Source organism: Giraffa tippelskirchi, chromosome 1 (assembly GCF_054371585.1).
Source record: "Giraffa tippelskirchi isolate mGirTip1 chromosome 1, T2T-mGirTip1v1.2.pri, whole genome shotgun sequence".
NCBI classification, from domain to species: domain Eukaryota; kingdom Metazoa; phylum Chordata; class Mammalia; order Artiodactyla; family Giraffidae; genus Giraffa; species Giraffa tippelskirchi.
Window position 1 is genome coordinate 100,409,956 of NC_137275.1, and position 17,113 is coordinate 100,427,068.

The following is a 17,113-nucleotide window of genomic DNA, read 5'->3' on the forward strand; positions in this document are numbered from 1 at the left end:
TGAGCCTACTATGGGATGGAGGTGCTGAGCTCAACTGGTACATCTAGACTCATCTCAGTCCCAGTCCTGGTGGAGATTTCAGTCTGTCCAGAAGTTGTGCATGAGAAAAGAAAAGCTCCAGAAAGGAAGTGGAAGCAGACAGGTGGCAGTAATTAAGGATAAATTATGCCGAGGCCAAGTGACAGAATCTCTACACTGTGCTGCTAATTGTTCCATTACAGGAAGCATAGGAGTAATTGTGACTGTTCTCACCCACTGTGCTAAGGAGCTGGATGGGAGTAGATATCCTTGTTTGTGACTATAACCAACTTTGGAGCGCTCCGAAAAGCCGCCCTCCGTCGTCTCAGAGACTCGCACCCACTTTCCAGGAGGCGAGACCTGGCTTTTACTTCGCGGCCACCACCAACCTGCCTGCAATCTGCTCGGATCCCGCAGGCCAGAGTGGGACGCCCGCGACCCCACGCCCAGCCTGGACCGGCGGGGCCCACAAGGATGGGAGGCTTGGAGGATGGAGCCGCCCCCTGCTCCCGCCTCCTCCCCTTCCCCGGGCGGGCGCGCGCGGTTTGGGAGCGGGTAGGCGGCGTGAGGGCGGCGGCGGCGCGGCCGGGCGGGTCCCGGGGCCTCGGAACGCGTCGGAGCGAGCGTAAGAGTTCCCGGCGCGCGCCCGCCGCGCTCGCCTCGCGGCCGCTCCTGCCCGGCGCCGCCCTCGCTACGGGACCCACGAGGCGCCCACCGGCCGCGGCCGCGGGGACCCGGGCGCGCTAGGGGAGGGGCCGCCCGCGCGTTGGCCCAGCCCGGATCCCGGCACCGCGTGGCCCCCGAGCGCCGCCCGGACGGCGGGGCGATCACGAGGAGCCGCGGAGGCCGAGGACCCGGGACAGAGGATCCCGCGGACGCCCGCAGCCCGAGGGAATCACCAGGGACCCGGCGGTCCTCGCCCAGACACCCGCCCTCGGAGACTTGGAACGCGGACTCCAAAGGCAGCAGCGCGCACGGTCAGGACAAGTTACTCGTGGTTTAAAGGGGCCCTGAAACGGACCCTCATTTAAGTAGCTTTTCCTCTCTTGTTTAAATAACTCTGTTTAGACCAAGAGGAAATGCTTCCTTGAGGTGTTTTGAGTTGAAAGCATTGTCCTGAAAGTTTTTGTTTGTTGACGTTGTGTATGTATATTTGTTAACTTTCTATGTAATTAGAAACCCTTAAAATATTAAAGGCACATTACAGGATCACTGTGGCGCTTGGACATCTTGTTAACAAGTTGGGCCCTCTCTTTCCAGGTGTGGGATCAAAGCCAGTCCCTCACGGAAAGGTTTTGCTTGTTAGGTTTCTGCGCCCTGAGTCTCACCAGGTGCTTAGACCTCGTGTGGCTGATTTTAGTAACGTGTTACCTCGAGGTTCCGGGGTCCCATGGAGCTGCTTATGAAGTTTGTTTCCAAAGGGGCTGGGCCAGTGGGGCGGATAGTGCAGCTGTCTGCTCTGTTTTGCATGGCTTACAGTTTACTAAAGTGCCAGTATCAGCTCCGTGAAGTTTAGCTTCAGGTGCGTGCTTGCGTGCCAAGTCGCTACAGTCATGTCCGACTCTTTGCGATCTCATGGACTGTAGCCTGCCAGACGCCTCTGCCCGTGGGATTCTCCAGGCAAGAATTCTCGAGTGGGTTGCCATTCCCTTCTCTAGGGCATCTTACCGACCCAGGAATCAAATACGAGTCTCTTACGTCGTAAGTGTGCCCATTTATTTGGTCTTTCCAATAGTAATGACTCGTAAGCATATTAACTTTTGAAAGAAGTGGAGTACCTGTGTTTCTCTTGTTTAGTTACTGAGACAGCTTCCAAGTTGACCACAATGACTAATTCTGTTCTCTTAGTTGAAGTAGTTTAAATTACATCAAACAAAATAAAACAAACACCTCTTACCATAGTGCGTTATCTGTAAGTTTCTCTTTTTGAGCCATTACAGCCTCATGAAGAGGGAGCAGAGGGAGCAGCCGCTTTTAATTAAGATCTTCGTCAAAAACTTGTAATTATCCTTTAATAGGTTTGTTAAACTAAGTCCTCTGCCGCTTGAGGGTCTCCAGTTGTGTAACAGATACCGAGGATTCCTGCTTGACACTGCATTTTAGTATCTTTTTCAATTAGTTCCTCTTACAGGGAACTCACTTGAATCTCAAATTTAGTTAGGACTAAACTTTTGCTTCTCTTTTTATAAACCATTGTAATATAGCAACAGATGCAGTCTGGAAGCATTTTGAGGAAAGTACTTTTAAAAATTGGAAATACCTATGTTAAAATACTACTACTTAAATATTGAGACAAATAAAACTGATCGCAAGCATTCTTTCTTTGCCCTAAGCAAGCCATACTATAACAGAATACTTTTTAAGAGGATTTCTCAAAAGTCTACATAAAACATGCATGTTCACCTTTCCTGGACTTCAAATATGAAATAGATATCCTTAAAAATAAGATTATGCCAAGAGGCTTCTCTAACAGAAGTCTCTCTTTTTCCCCCTATTCCCACAGTACCTACCTTCCTCATGATATGCTTATTATTTGTCTTAAAAACATTTAACAACAACAACAACAACAATAGGATATCTTCTCAAAAATAGGATATCTTCTCAAGTATGTAAAATCTTGACTGAGAACTCAAAAAGTGTTTAAAACTTTTATTTAGCATCTTTAAAAAGAAGGAATCTTAAAATAATAAAATAGGAGAGCCCTTATTTGTTATTATTTAATTTTGCTGATTTACAATATTGCATTTTCTTTTAGCTATTTCCTGGGAGTGGGAAGTATTATTTCTGAGAACTATAGCAAATACCTGAGTAATTTTGATAAAATTAAAAGTGATTTTTAATGATCGTTGGGAAAGTATTTTAATTTTTTTCCTGGACCATATGTCATACAGATGAAGTTTATGATGAACTGGAATTGAAATATCCAATGGTTGATGTTGTTTTGGGGAAATTGTAACTTTAGTTTATTTTTTTAATTTAGGGGATTGTTTGACTCTATAACTTTCTTGCAGTTACACTGTGCCTTAGCAGCCCTTTGGTGCTAAAGACCAGTAACTTACAGCTGCAATTCTTCTGACACCTACTCTACAAACAAACTTCAGGTCTTTCTCAAGGTAAATTGCTGTTTTTGTTGCAGTATTACTGTGTTTAATTATTTAATGTGATGCTATATTTGGTTACTAGCTTTACTTTTTATGTGTCACTAACAAAGTTTCTGAGTGATGTATGCCAAACTCCATGTTTCCCATAGGCCTTGTAGTTTTTATTGCAAGATTTTACAGTTTGGTGTTTTTTTTTTTTTTTTTTTAGCATTGCATATGTCAGATTCTGGCAGAACTGACTGTGTATGTTTACACAGGTATTTTATATGATCTGAAATATATAATTTGTGGAATAAATGTTGTTAACTATACCCATTGTAATGCTGAAATGTAATATCTGTTTCAGTTAGCATTGTATATCAAACAATCCTGGAACTTGGTAGCTCAAACTAAATTAAAAGTAAATGAAGGGATCTGCACACTGTTTTCCATAGTGGCTGTACTAGTTTGTATTCCCACCAACAGTGTAAGAGGGTTCCCTTTTCTCCACACCCTCTCCAGCATTTATTGCTTGTAGACTTTTGGATAGCAGCCATTCTGACTGGCGTGAAATGGTACCTCATTGTGGTTTTGATTTGCATTTCTCTAATAATGAGTGATGTTGAGTATCTTTTCATGTGTTTGTTAGCCATCTGTATGTCTTTGGAGAAATGTCTGTTTAGTTCTTTGGCCCATTTTTTAATTGGGTCGTTTATTTTTCTGGAATTCAGCTGCAGGAGTTGCTTGTGTATTTTTAAGATTAATTGTTTGTCTGTTGCTTCGTTTGCTATTATTTTCTCCCATTCTGAAGGCTGTCTTTTCACCTTGCGTATAGTTTCCTTTGTTGTGCAAAAGCTTTTAATTTTAATTAGGTCCCATTTGTTTATTTTTGCTTTTATTTCCAATATTCTGGGAGGTGGGTCATGAAGGATCCTGCTGTGATTTATGTCGGAGAGTGTTTTGCCTATGTTTTCCTAGTTTTATAGTTTCTGGTCTTACGTTTAGATTTTTAATCCATTTTGAGTTTATTTTTGTGTACAGTGTTAGAAAGTATTCTAGTTTCGTTCTTTTACAAGTGGTTGACCAGTTTTCCCAGCACCACTTGTTAAAGAGATTGTCTTTTCTCCATTGTATATTCTTGCCTCCTTTGTCGAAGATAAGGTGTCCATAGGTGCATAGATTTATCTCTGGAGATTCCTTAAAAAAATGGGAATAGAACTGCCATATGACCCAGCAATCCTACTGCTGGGCATACACACCAAGGAAACCAGAATTGAAAGAGACACGTGTACCCCAATGTTCATTGCAGCACTGTTTACAATAGCCAGGACATGGAAGCAACCTAAATGTCCATCAGCAGACGAATGGATAAGGAAGCTGTGATACATATACACAATGGAATATTACTCAGCCATTAAAAAAAATACATTTGAATCGGTTCTATTGAGATGGATGAAACTGGAGCCCGTTATACAGAGTGAAGTAAGCCAGAAAGAAAAATACCAATACAGTATACTAATGCGTATATATGGAATTTGAAAGATGGTAACAATAACCCTATATGCGAGACAGAATAAGAGACACAGATGCATAGAACAGTCTTATGGACTCTGAGGGAGAAGGTGAAGGTGGGACGTTCTGAGAGAATAGCATTGAAACATGTATATTATCATATGTGAAACAGAACACCATTCCAGGTTTGATGCATGAGACAAATGCTCAGGGCTGGGGCAATGGGATGACCCAGAGGGATGGGATGGGGAGGGAGGTGGGAGGGGGGTTCAGGATGGGGAACACATGTAAACCCATGGCTGATTCATGTCAATGTATGGCAAAAACCACTATAATATTGTAAAGTAATTAACCCCCAACTAAAATAAATAAATTTATTAAAAAAAAAAAGTAAATGAAAAGCTTAGTAGCTTTCAATATCTCCTGGTTCAGTGGCTTGGCTAGGCTCAGCTGGGCAGTTTTGCTGCTGCCCTGCCTTGGGGTCTCATGTGGTTATAATTAGATGGCAGCTGGGGCTGGAGGCATCCGAGGGCAGCTGGTAGGTTATAATGACAGTGTGTCCCTCTCTCTCTCAAAGTAGCCCAAGGGCCTTTTCTCTGCGTCCTGTGTTTTCATGTGTTATCCCTAACAGAGTAGCCACATTTCTTACTCAGGGTAATCAAGAAGCTACAGAAATGGGAACTGGCAGGCATTCTTTAGCCTTAGACCTGGATCTGCACAGCATAACTTTCCCCACCTCCAATCAGCTAAGCAATTACAGGGCCAGCCCCGACTCCAGAGAGGAGAAATCATCACTATCTCTTGATGGAGAAAATAGCAAAGTATCTGTGACTGTCGTTCAGTTCAGTTCAGTTCAGTCGCTCAGTCGTGTCCGACTTTTTGCGACCCCATGAATCGCAGCACGCCAGGCCTCCCTGTCCATCACCAACTCCCGGAGTTTACCCAAACCCATGTCCATCAAGTCAGTGATGCCATCCAACCATCTTATCCTCTGTCATCCCCTTCTCCTCCTGCCCCCAATCCTTTCCAGCATTAGGTCTTTTCCAACGAGTCAACTCTGCGCATGAGGTGGCCAAAGTATTGGAGTTTCAGCTTCAACATCAGTCCTTCCAGTGAGCACCCAGGATTGATCTCTTTTAGGATGGACTGGTTGTATCTCCTTGCAATCCAAGGGACTCTCAAGAGTCTTCTCCAACACCACAGTTCAAATGCATTAATTCTTTGGCACTCAGCTTTCTTCACCGTCCAACTCTCACATCCATACATGACTATTGGAAAAACCATAGCCTTGACTAGATGGACCTTTGTTGGCAAAGTAATGTCTCTGCTTTTAAATATGCTATCTAGGTTGGACATAACTTTCCTTCCAAGGAGTACGCATCTTTTAATTTCATGGCTGCAATCACCATCTGCAGTGATTTTGGAGCCCCAAAAAATAAAGTCTGACACTGTTTGCACTGTTTCCCCATCTATTTCCCATGAAGTGATGGGACCAGATGCCATGATCTTAGTTTTCTGAATGTTGAGCTTTAAGCCAACTTTTTCACTCTCCTCTTTCACTTTCATCAAGAGGTGTCAGGAGCCTTGTTGGGCATTACTGACAAAATGGAGGCACGGCCCCAACCCCCTCTCTTCATCCCGCAGGCATGGCCGGGATGAAGGAGTTAGGTCTTGTGATTCTGACTTGTCCTTTCCTTCCTTCAATTGAGTTGGCTGGAAAGTATGTTAAGCTGCTTATTGTTCTTGCATGAGAAAGCACAAAGCCTTATGCAGTTGCCCAGGAAATAATCCATAAAGTTACATTTATTCAAGGACCTTTACAAAGAATGTTCCAGGATGAGCACATAGGCTGCAGCTTATAGGCCATGGGAAAGATTGTTATTGAGACCTGCTTGTGAGGGAAATGTTTATGGCAAAAGAAGTTTGCTGAGTTTAGGTTTTAGGAATAATTAAGAATAGCTAGAAGCTAAAAGTTTAAGGTATGTTGCAGTGTTGGCATTTTTACTATAGCTTATAGAGACTAGGAATTTTAGAGATACTAATAGCTAGAAGCCTTTTTAGGAGATAATGAGCTTAAGTTACTAGGGGATAAGATTTAAAAAGATAAGAAATAAACTGAGGATTGTGGTATGCAGCCCAGAGACAAACATAAGTTACAATGTAATCACAAGGACACTTAAGAGGGAACTCTCAAGGACAACAATGATTTAAGGATACCATAAATCTGGGTGAGGGGAAACTGAAGATGTCAAACCTCTGACCTAATGCTTTTGTAAAAGTATAAAAGAAAACCTGATGCTTAAAATAAACATGCAGTTCCGCATTTTGAGTCAGAGGCTGCATCATTCTCTGCCGACACCGCTCATCCCTTCAGGGCGATTCCCTGGCTGCTGGAGCTGGACTCCGGCAAAGAGGCTCTTTAGTTCTTCTTCTCTTTCTGCCATAAGGGTGGTGTCATCTGCATATCTGAGGCTATTGATATTTCTCCCGGCAATCTTGATTCTAGCTTGTGCTTCTTCCAGCTCAACGTTTCTCATGATGTACTCTGCATAAAAGTTAAATAAGCAGGATGACAATATACAGCCTTGAGGTACTCCTTTTCCTATTTGGAACTAGTCTGTTGTTCCATGTCCAGTTCTAACTTTTGCTTCCTGACCTGCATACAGGTTTCTCAAGAGACAGGTCAGATGGTCTGGTATTCCCATCTCTTTCAGAATTTTCCATAGTTTATTGTGATCCACACAGTCAAAGGCTTTGGCATAGTCAATAAAGCAGAAATAGGTGTCTTTAATCCACCACAATATTCTTCACTAATAGTTTTTTAGAGGAATACTATGATTTCATAACGACTCTTAGGAATTATTTCATCTAGCATCATCAATTTACATGTTAGGGTACAAGAGCAAAATATCACAATAAAAGACCTGGAGCTGTAACCCTTTCTTACTGTTTTAAATTTCTCAGAGCCCATGGAAATCTGCTGGGATATGATTTCTGACTAGCTTGTTAGAAACATGCCTGCATTTTCCCAAAGCCACTAAGACTCGAGAAATATTTTAAATCATGACAGAGCAAGATATTTCTGGATATCAAGGAAGATTATTTTCAAATAATTATTTTGCCTTCTTCAAAAACACACACATCAACACAGAGAGTTAGAATTTTATAAGAGAGTGAATCTAAAATAAATCTTTTATTCCTAAGGAATATATGACACCTTCATGGTCTAATGCCAAGTTCATTGTGCCTAAGGTAATGTTTGACCCTTCACTTCATCTCACCCCAAAAAATGTCTTTAAGAGATATTTTTGTAAATAATGTGTAAATATACACTTTGTACATATGTACTTCTTAAACAATAAATTAGGATGAAGAACCTGTTTTTATTACCAGAAGTTACTTTTCTAATGAAAACAATCAGGATGACACTTTTTTTCGTGCCTGAATTTAAAAATGCATGTACTGAAATAGCTCACTGTATATACAAATTAACAGGAAAAGATTCTGTTGGTTTAAGTGAGGCACATAGTGAAATGTTTTCAGACCTTCCTGACCTTCAGTATGTCTATCCATCTCAGTTTAGCTCTCTCTTCCCACCCCTCTTTCTTAAACTGGTGTTACCATCTTGTAACTTTTACATCAATTACCCCAATTGTAAAACACCAGTGGAATTCTACTCTTTTTCTGTGTTTTCTCTTTAGCTCCCTTCTTTCACTCCTAGGTGTTTTAATTCTGACAGCAGTTGTTCTTCCCTTTCTGCTTAGACTCCTCTTCCTTATTTATAAATGTTTACTATATTCCATTTGTTTCTCAAAAAAAACAAAATATATTTGTTGCCTTTTTATTTTTGGAACTCTTAATTGTCCATTTTTGTATTTGGGTTTTTTTTCTTATCAGTTTGTTAATCTATTCCTTCATGAGGAAAAAAAACAATTGAAATAATAGTAGTTGCTTACTTTTCCTAGTATTTTTCTTCATTCTTATAAGTAAATAATTCTTATGAATTCAAATTTCTGATGTCAATAATTAGTGTTTCTTTTTCATGTGTTATACCATAAGTAGAATGGTATGATTTTCAGCTAATAAATGAAGCTCTAATGCCTGTGCCTTCAGAGAACTATGTAAATCTGCACATTTTGTAAAACAAAATAGATGTAAGGAAATCTCACTGATGTTGTAGAGAAAGGCTTAGGCAACCTGACTCTTGTGACCTCATGGACTATAGCTCCTCTGTCCTAGAATTCTCCAGGCAAGGGTACTCGAGTGGGTTGCCATTTCCTTCTCCAGGGGATCTTCTGAACCCAGGAATCGAACACAGATCTCGTGCATTACAGGCAGATTCTTTACCATCTGAGCCAGCAGGGAAGCCCCCATGTAAAACTGCACATTATGCAAAACAAGCTAGATGAAAAGAAATCTCACTGATGTTACAGAGAGAGGCTTAGGCAACCTATTTTAGAAATGCTAAGACTCAGATCTTATGTTCCTTTTTCACTTGTGTTCCTGTTTGCAGCACCCCTATGATGGCAGTTTAATGGTCCTGTGACTTTTCAGTTATAGTGCTGGGTCTGATCCCTTTGTGAAAATGGAAATGTAAATAGTCTTAACCTCCTCCAGTCTGTCCTTTGTATCCATGGTACCCCATCTGCAGCATATGGAAAATATTTGAAAAAAATTCCAGAAAAGTTACAAAAGGAAAAACAAATTTATCACACACAGGTAACTGTTTATTTTGTATTTACAACTATTTACACAGCATGTATATTGGGTATTATAATCTAGAGAGATTTAAATATATGGGAGGATGTGTGTAGGTTATATGCAAACATTGCACCATTTGAGACTTGAGCATGTGTGGATTTTAGTACTCTTAGAGGCCTTTTTTTGTTTGAAACCAACCCTTCATGACTACTTAGGAACTACTGTAATTCACTTATCTCATAAGAATGTAATGAGCCCATGGTTGGGAAAGCATTTTATAAATTAAAGGCCATCATGCATGTCATTTTCAATTCCTTTGTTTACAAGATGTGAAAAATTCTATTTAATAATTTCTAAGGTTTCTGCCAGTTTACACTATGTGAAATTCTCTAAAATGTTACTAGGGGAAACCCAGCACACATTCATTTGAACTTAGTAATTGGATGGTAAATTTGAGTGAGCAGAACGCCTTCTCTGAGAGTTAAAATCCCCATTATCTACGTGGTAATATAATTATCTACCCCAAAGCTCTGTGGTAAGCTTTGCCTAAACAAAGGATGTATTGTAACAAGGTATGGTTGGCCTTCCCGATTTCAGCCTCTTCATTATGCAATGAACATAATATTAAGACTCTGTTTTCTCTGAATAACTTATTATCTGTCAGTATTAAGACCTTTGGGCTTCCCAGGTGGCCCTAGTAGTAAAGAACTGCCTGCCAGTGCAGGAGACATAAGTAGACATGGGTTGGATCCCTGGGTCTGGAAGATCCCCTGAAGGAGGCCATGTCAAACCACTCCAGTATTCTTACCTGCAGAATCCTGTGGACAGAGAAGGCTGGTAGGCTGTAGTCCATAGGAACACAAAGAGTCAGACACTACTGGAACAACTTAGCACATAGCACACAATCAGTTCAGTTCAGTTGCTCATTCATGTCCGACCCTTTGTGACCCCATGGACAGCAGCATGCCAGGCCTCCCTGTCCATCACCAAATCCTGGCGCTTGCTCAAACTCATGTCCATTGAGTCAGTGATGCCATCCAACCATCTCATCTTCTGTCATCCCCTTCTCCTCCCTCCTTCAATCTTTTCTAGCATCAGGGTCTTTTCCAATGAGTCCATTCTTCGCATCAGGTGGCCAAAGTATTGGAGTTTCAGTTTAGCATCAGTCCTTCCAATGAATATTCAGGACTGATTTCCTTTAGGATGGACTGGTTGGATCTCCTTGCAGCCCAGGGGACTCTCAAGAGTCTCTTCCAACACCACAGTTCAAAAGCATAAATTCTTTGGCGCTCAGATTTTTTATAGTCCAAATCTCACATCTATACGTGACTACTGGAAAAACCATAGCCTTGACTAGATGGACCTTTGTTAACAAAGTAATGTCTCTGGTTTTTAATATGCTGTCTAGGTTGGTCATAACTTTTCTTCCAAGGAGCAAGCAACTTTTAATTTCATGGCTGCAGTCACCATCTGCAGCAATTTCAGAGCCCAAGAAAATAAAGTCTCTCACTGTTTCCATTGTTTCTCCATCTATTGGCCATGGAGTATTGGGGCCGATTGCCATGATCTTAGTTTTCTGAAGATTGAGTTTTAAGCCAGCTTTTTCACTCTCCTCTTTCACTTTCATCAAGAGGCTCTTTAGTTCCTCTTCACTTTCTGCTATAAGGGTGGTGTCATCTGCCGATCTGAGGTTATTGATATTTTTCCTGGCAATCTTGATTCCAGCTTGTTTGTACTTCATCCACCCTGGCATTTCTCCTTATGTACTCTGCATATAAGTTAAATAAGCAGGGTGATGATATATAGCCTTGATGTACTCCTTTCCCAGTTTGTAACCAGTAGAACCCAATTTTGTTCTAACTATTGCTTTTTGACTTGCATACTGGTTTCTCAGGAGGCAGGTAAGGTGTTCTGATATTCCCATCTCTTGAAGAATTTTCCACGGTTTGTTGTGATCTCACAGTCAAAGGCTTTGGTATAATCAGTAAAGCAGAAGTAGATGTTTTTCTGGAAATCTCTTGCTTTGTCTATTATCCAATGAATTTTGGCAATTTGATCTCTGGTTCCTCTCCCTTTTCTAAATCCAGCTTGAACATCTGGAAGTTCACGGTTCACATACTGCTGAAGCCTGGCTTGGAAAATTTTGAGCATTACTTTGTTAGCATGTGAGATGAGTGCAATTGTGCAGTAGTCTGAACATTGTTTGGGCTTCCCTGGTGGCGCAGATGGTAAAGAGTCTACCTGCAATGCTGGAGGCCTGGGTTCAATCCCTGGGTCAGTATGATCCCTTGGAGAAGGAAATGGCAACCCACTCCAGTATTCTCACCTGGAAAATTACATGGATGGAGGAGCCTGGCAGGCTACAGTCCATGGGGTTACAAAGAGTCGAACATGACTGTGCAGCTAACTTACTTATTTGAACATTCTTTGGCATTGCCCCTCTTTGGGATTGGAATGAAAACTAATCTTTTCCAGTCCTGTGGCCACTGCTGAGTTTTCCAAATTTGCTGGCATATTGAGTGCAGTACGTTCACAGCCTTATCTTTTAGGATTTGAAATAGCTCAACTGGAATTCCATCACCTCCACTAGCTTTGTTTGTAATGATGCTTCTAAGGCCCGCTTGACTTCTCATCCCAGGATGTCTGGATCAAGGTAAATGATCATACCATTGTGGTTATCTGGGTCATGAAGATCTTTTTTGTACAGTTCTTCTGTGTATTCTTGCCACCTCTTCTTAATATCTTCTGCTTCTGTTAGGTCCATACCATTTCTGTCCTTTTTTGCGCCCATATTTGCATGAAATGTTCCCTTGGTATCTCTAGTTTTCTTGAAGAGATCTCTACTCTTTCCCATTCTATTTTTTCCTCTATTCCTTTGCACTGATCACTGAGAAAGGCTTTCTTATCTCTCCTTGTTATTCTTTGGAATGCTGCCTTCAGATGGGTATATCTTTCCTTTTCTCCTCTGCTTTTTGCATCTTTTCTTTTCTCAGCTATTTGTAAGACCTCCTCAGACAACCACTTCGCCCTTTTGCATTTATTTTTCTTGTGGATGGTCTTGATCACTGCCTCCTGTGCAATGTCATGGACCTCCATCCCTAGTTCTTCAGACACTGTGTATCAGATCTAATCCCTTGAATCTATTTGTCGTTTGTACTGTATAATCATAAGGGATTTGATTTAGGTCATACCTGAATGGTTTAGTGGTTTTCCCTACTTTCTTCAATTTAAGTCTGAATTTGGCAATAAGGAATTCATGATCTGAACCACAGTCAGGTCCCGGGCTTATTTTTGCTGACTTTATAGAGCTTCTCCATCTTTGGCTGAAAAGAATATAATCAATCTTCTTTGGGTTTGGGTATTGACCATCTGGTGATGTCCATGTATAGAGTCTTCTCTTGTGTTGTTGGAAGAGGGTGTGTTTGCAGACCAGTGCAGTCTCTTGGCAAAACTCTACCAGCCTTTTCCCTGCTTCATTTTGTACTCCAAGGCCAAATTTGCATGTTACTCCAGGTATCTCTTGACTTCCTACTTTTGCATTCCAGTCCCCTGTGGTGAAAAGGACATCTTTTTTGGGTGTCAGTTCTAGAATATCTTGTAGGTCTTCATAGAACCATTCAACTTCAGTTTATTCAGCATTACTGGTTGGGACATAGACTTGGATTACTAAATGGTTTTCCTTGAAAATAAACAGATAATTCTGTCATTTTTGAGATTGCACTGAAGTACATCATTGTGGACTCTTTTGTTGACTATGATGGCTACTCCATTTCTTCTAAGGGATTCTTGCCCATAGTAGTAGATATAATGGTCATCTTAGTTAAATTTACCCATTCCAGTCCATTTTAGTTCACTGATTTCCTAAAATGTCAATGTTCACTCTTGCCGTCTCCTGTTTGACCACTTCTAATTTACCTGGATTCACGGACCTAACATTCCAGGTTCCTATGCAATATTGCTTTTTACAGCATCATACTTTACTTCCATCACCAGTCACATCCACAACTGAGCGTTGTTTTCACTGTGGCTCCATCTCTTCATTCTTTATGGCACAAAATATGGCCTTTAAAATATTTGAAGATATTTATATAATTACTCTCTGTTATCTGTTGTAAGAAATTCCAAAAGATTCTGGGAAACATCATCTTACCAACCTCTCACCCTTAATGAAATACGACACATTTCTGCTTGTATCCTTGTAGACTACAACTATTTTCTTCTTTCACATTGTCATACTGAAAAACACTTCTTAACCCTTTTAAAAAAAATATTTACCTTGTCAGATTCATAACTGGAAATGTTTGAAAGAACTTGAGATTTTGAGTGAGAGAAACTCTTGCTGTTCTGAACTCAGATTCATTTACCCAACCCACAGCAAAGCCTGTCTGCTGACCCTGGGTTGTGGTGAAGGAAACTACAGCACGTACTGCAGGGGTCGAAGCAAGGAGAATGAAAATGCTGAGAAGTCTCGACCTCCCTGATGGCTTTCAGACCACAGTTTTTAAAACCAACAGTATAGGTGGTTGAAGGGTTTCTGATTAGCTCATGGACATTCTTCTTATTTGTGAGTCATGAGATAACAATCATGAGGTTTGGGGAATCTTAATCATCAATCTTCTGGTTTAAACCAGTCTGAGATCTGTGTGTGTGTGTGTGGTCATTGGGTAGTCAACATCCTCCAGCAGTGGGGATCTTAGTTTCTGCAGAACCACTCCAAGATGAATTAGATTGTTAACTATATCCCTTTCAGGAGGAAGTAGGAGTCCTGTGACTGTTCAAGCTGTTATTACCTGCTTTCCTTTGTTCCTGAATTTTCTACTTCTCTAATCATTACCCGTTTGAGTCTGCTCTTTGGAACTCTGGGATGGCCTCAGAGACTAAAGTTCTTTGCACAAACAAGAACTGGGGAGACAATGGATTGTAATCACTTGACTGCAGGAGATTAATAGCTGTGAAGATGGGGAGAAGTAACTAGGTTTGAGATAAATGGGGGAGATAGTGTTGAGAGGCTCTGCTTAATGATTGTATGTTGGAAAGAATTAAGTAGTAAAATTGGGTGATCAGGGATAATCCCAGGGATTTTTGCTGCCAGGAGCTAGAAATGCATTCCTTTGGCAGAAAAACCCAGAGAAGAGTTGTATAGTGCAATGGATGTGAGAGCATGAGACAGAAAGTGTTTGTTTGTTTCCATCTTCATGACTTCATCATATGGGCAAGTTCCTTAAATTCTGTGCCTTGGTTTCCTCACGTATAAAATGAAAATTATAATACCTAACTCATCACGTGCCCTAAGGATTGAAGGAGATGCTGCATTAAAATTATTTAGAACAGTGCTTGACACATGGTGAGCTCTATCACTGAAAAGAGAGCCAAAAAAAAAGTTCTGACATGTATAGTTTGAGATACCTGTTGGACCTCTGAGCCGAGATGCTTGTGTATGTCACAGGATGGTTGCAGAGAAGATGCAAAGAAGTGATTCAGTGTGAGATATATGTTGGAGGTAGGTCTGAACAGATGTGGCAATAGAGGGTCATGGTTGATTGTATGGATTCCAAAGACAGACTGGATTTGTATCCTGTCTCTACCACTTACTAGCTATGAGCATGTACTATAACCCGAGTGCCTCAATTTCCGCATGTTTGAAAAGACAACTTTAATGGAAACTATCTCCTAGTTTTGTTCTAAGGATTAAAAATCTAATATATCAAATATATATATGTGCCAGGTATTAAGGGTGAAGGGCTGAGTCACATTTCACATGTTGAAATGGGTTTTCAGCATACAAGTGAAGATGTGTTGAGTCAGTGAGCTCAGAGATCAGGAAGACTCAGTGTTCCTGGTATCAACTGGTCATTTGTCAGCATACTTGAAGGAAAGTTACACGGCTCAAAATAGCCTGTAGTTAAAACTCCCCTCTAGATCCTCCCCACCATTCTATGCAAAACAAAGAACTCTCTCACCGGAAGGAAAAAATGGATGTTAAGGTTGATTACGCCCAGCTCCCAGCCGGTCCAGCCTCTGGCCGATCTCCAGAATTCTTGCCCCAGCCGTTTAAGAGATAACTACTCGGAACAACCTTGGAGAAGAACAGGCCCCCCTTAAGACAGTAGATTTCCACATATATGCCTATATATGCTTACTCTTTTCTTGGGTTAGTGTGGCAGCTCACTAATCTGACTGCTGCCCCTTCTCGCCTTATTAAAGGTGACCTGTTCCTGTAAAGTGCTGGTCTCATTCTTTTTCTGAACCTCGCCTTCTCTAACTCCCTTACCCTACAATACTGATGGTACTTAAGGCTCCAGGATGGGATGAAATCTCACACATTTATTCTAAGGATCGAAAAACGAATGTGTGGTGTGTGTGTGTATTCAGTGGTGTCTAACTCTTTGCCATCCCATGGACTGTAGCCCGCCTGGCTCCTCTGTCCATGGTATTTCCCAGGCAAGAATACTAGAGTGGGTTGCCGTTTTCCTCCTCCAGGGTATCTTCCCAATCCAGGGATTGAACCTATGTTTTCTGCCTCGGCAGGCAGATTCTTTACCACTGAGCCATCTGGGAAACAATGATATGAACTGATTATTATTAAAGGGAAAATGATACAGCAAAGTAGAAGAAGAATGAGATCAGAAGCACTTCACGATTAAGGTCATTGCCCAGGTGTTCTCAGATGACACAGAAGTAGCAAGGAGTCAGAAATAATTGTATACCTCACTAATTTTTAGGGAAAACCTCTAATTCCTAAATTAACTCATGGAACAATCTCATTTGAAGTTCAATACCGCAAACTATCCTTTTAATATTTCATTTAATGCCTTCAAATTAGATTGTAGGTTTCTGTGGCTTATATAAAGTGGTGTATTTTTTTTTTTTTGGTGTGTCACTGCCCCTGGCATGGTATAATGCAATCAAAAGTGCTCATTTTAAATACCCTGTTGAATTAATCATTTAATGTGGTGACTAGCATATCATTTCCTTAGCACCACATGGTAGACTAGCCACTGGAGCCCTGAATCCTTGTGTTCTAAGGAGGGCATTTAAGTAGGGAGCTGGCTTTGCTGCATGCCCCACCTCCCACCTCCAGGTACTGACTTTGAAAAACTGATCAAAGGTTGATGGTCAGGGGTCAAGACACACCTCAATTTATGCATGTAGCATTCAGAAATTGTCTGTTTCCTCCTACGAAAACTTAGATGGAAAGAATGGGTTTGGGATTTGAGCAGATCAATGCTGGAATTTCAGTTACTCTCTAGAGCAAAACCTTTGCCAGTTTCATAACTTTCTTAGCCATGCATGCATGCATGCATGCTAAGTCGCTTCAGTAGTGTCCGTCTCTGTGCAACCCTATGGACAGCAGCCCACCAGGCTTCCCTGTCCACGGGATTCTCCAGGCAAGAATACTGGAGTGGGTTGCCATTTCCTTCTCCATCTTAGCCATAGTCTTGTCATATATAAAATGGACATGATGGCATCTACCTCATAATATCTGAAGGTGCTGAATGAGGCATTGTTGTCACATGATTATTTTATTATCTGTCCTGCAATATGTGCTGCATCTCAGGTGTTTTGGGTGTTTACAAATTCCTCTTTAACTGTGTGCACCAACTATAGATACACTCTTCATCAATTCATTGTGTGCTCAAAAAATTCAACCTATTTTGAAAGGGAGGTTTATAGCGTAAGTAGTGAGTGTATATATATTTTTGGCTATATGATCACAGAATTATAGAAATGTACTGTTGACTTTTACAGACATAAATTATTATATAAATTATTATTTCTAAATGGTTCTTCAAGTGTTATAG

At 41.0% G+C, this 17,113-nt stretch overlaps 1 protein-coding gene across 1 annotated transcript in view; it reads left to right on the forward strand.

Moving 5' to 3' along the window:
• Positions 1 to 272: 272 nt before the first annotated feature.
• LOC145515715 (uncharacterized) overlaps positions 273 to 17,113 on the forward strand; it is a 150,698-nt gene continuing 133,857 nt past the window's right edge. Inside the window, exons 1-3 of the mRNA XM_081516981.1 lie at positions 273 to 573; positions 639 to 995; positions 3,030 to 3,131. Coding sequence (XP_081373107.1) covers positions 273 to 573; positions 639 to 995; positions 3,030 to 3,094 — 723 coding nt within the window. The 3' untranslated portion in view covers positions 3,095 to 3,131. The remainder of the gene's footprint in view (positions 574 to 638; positions 996 to 3,029; positions 3,132 to 17,113) is intronic.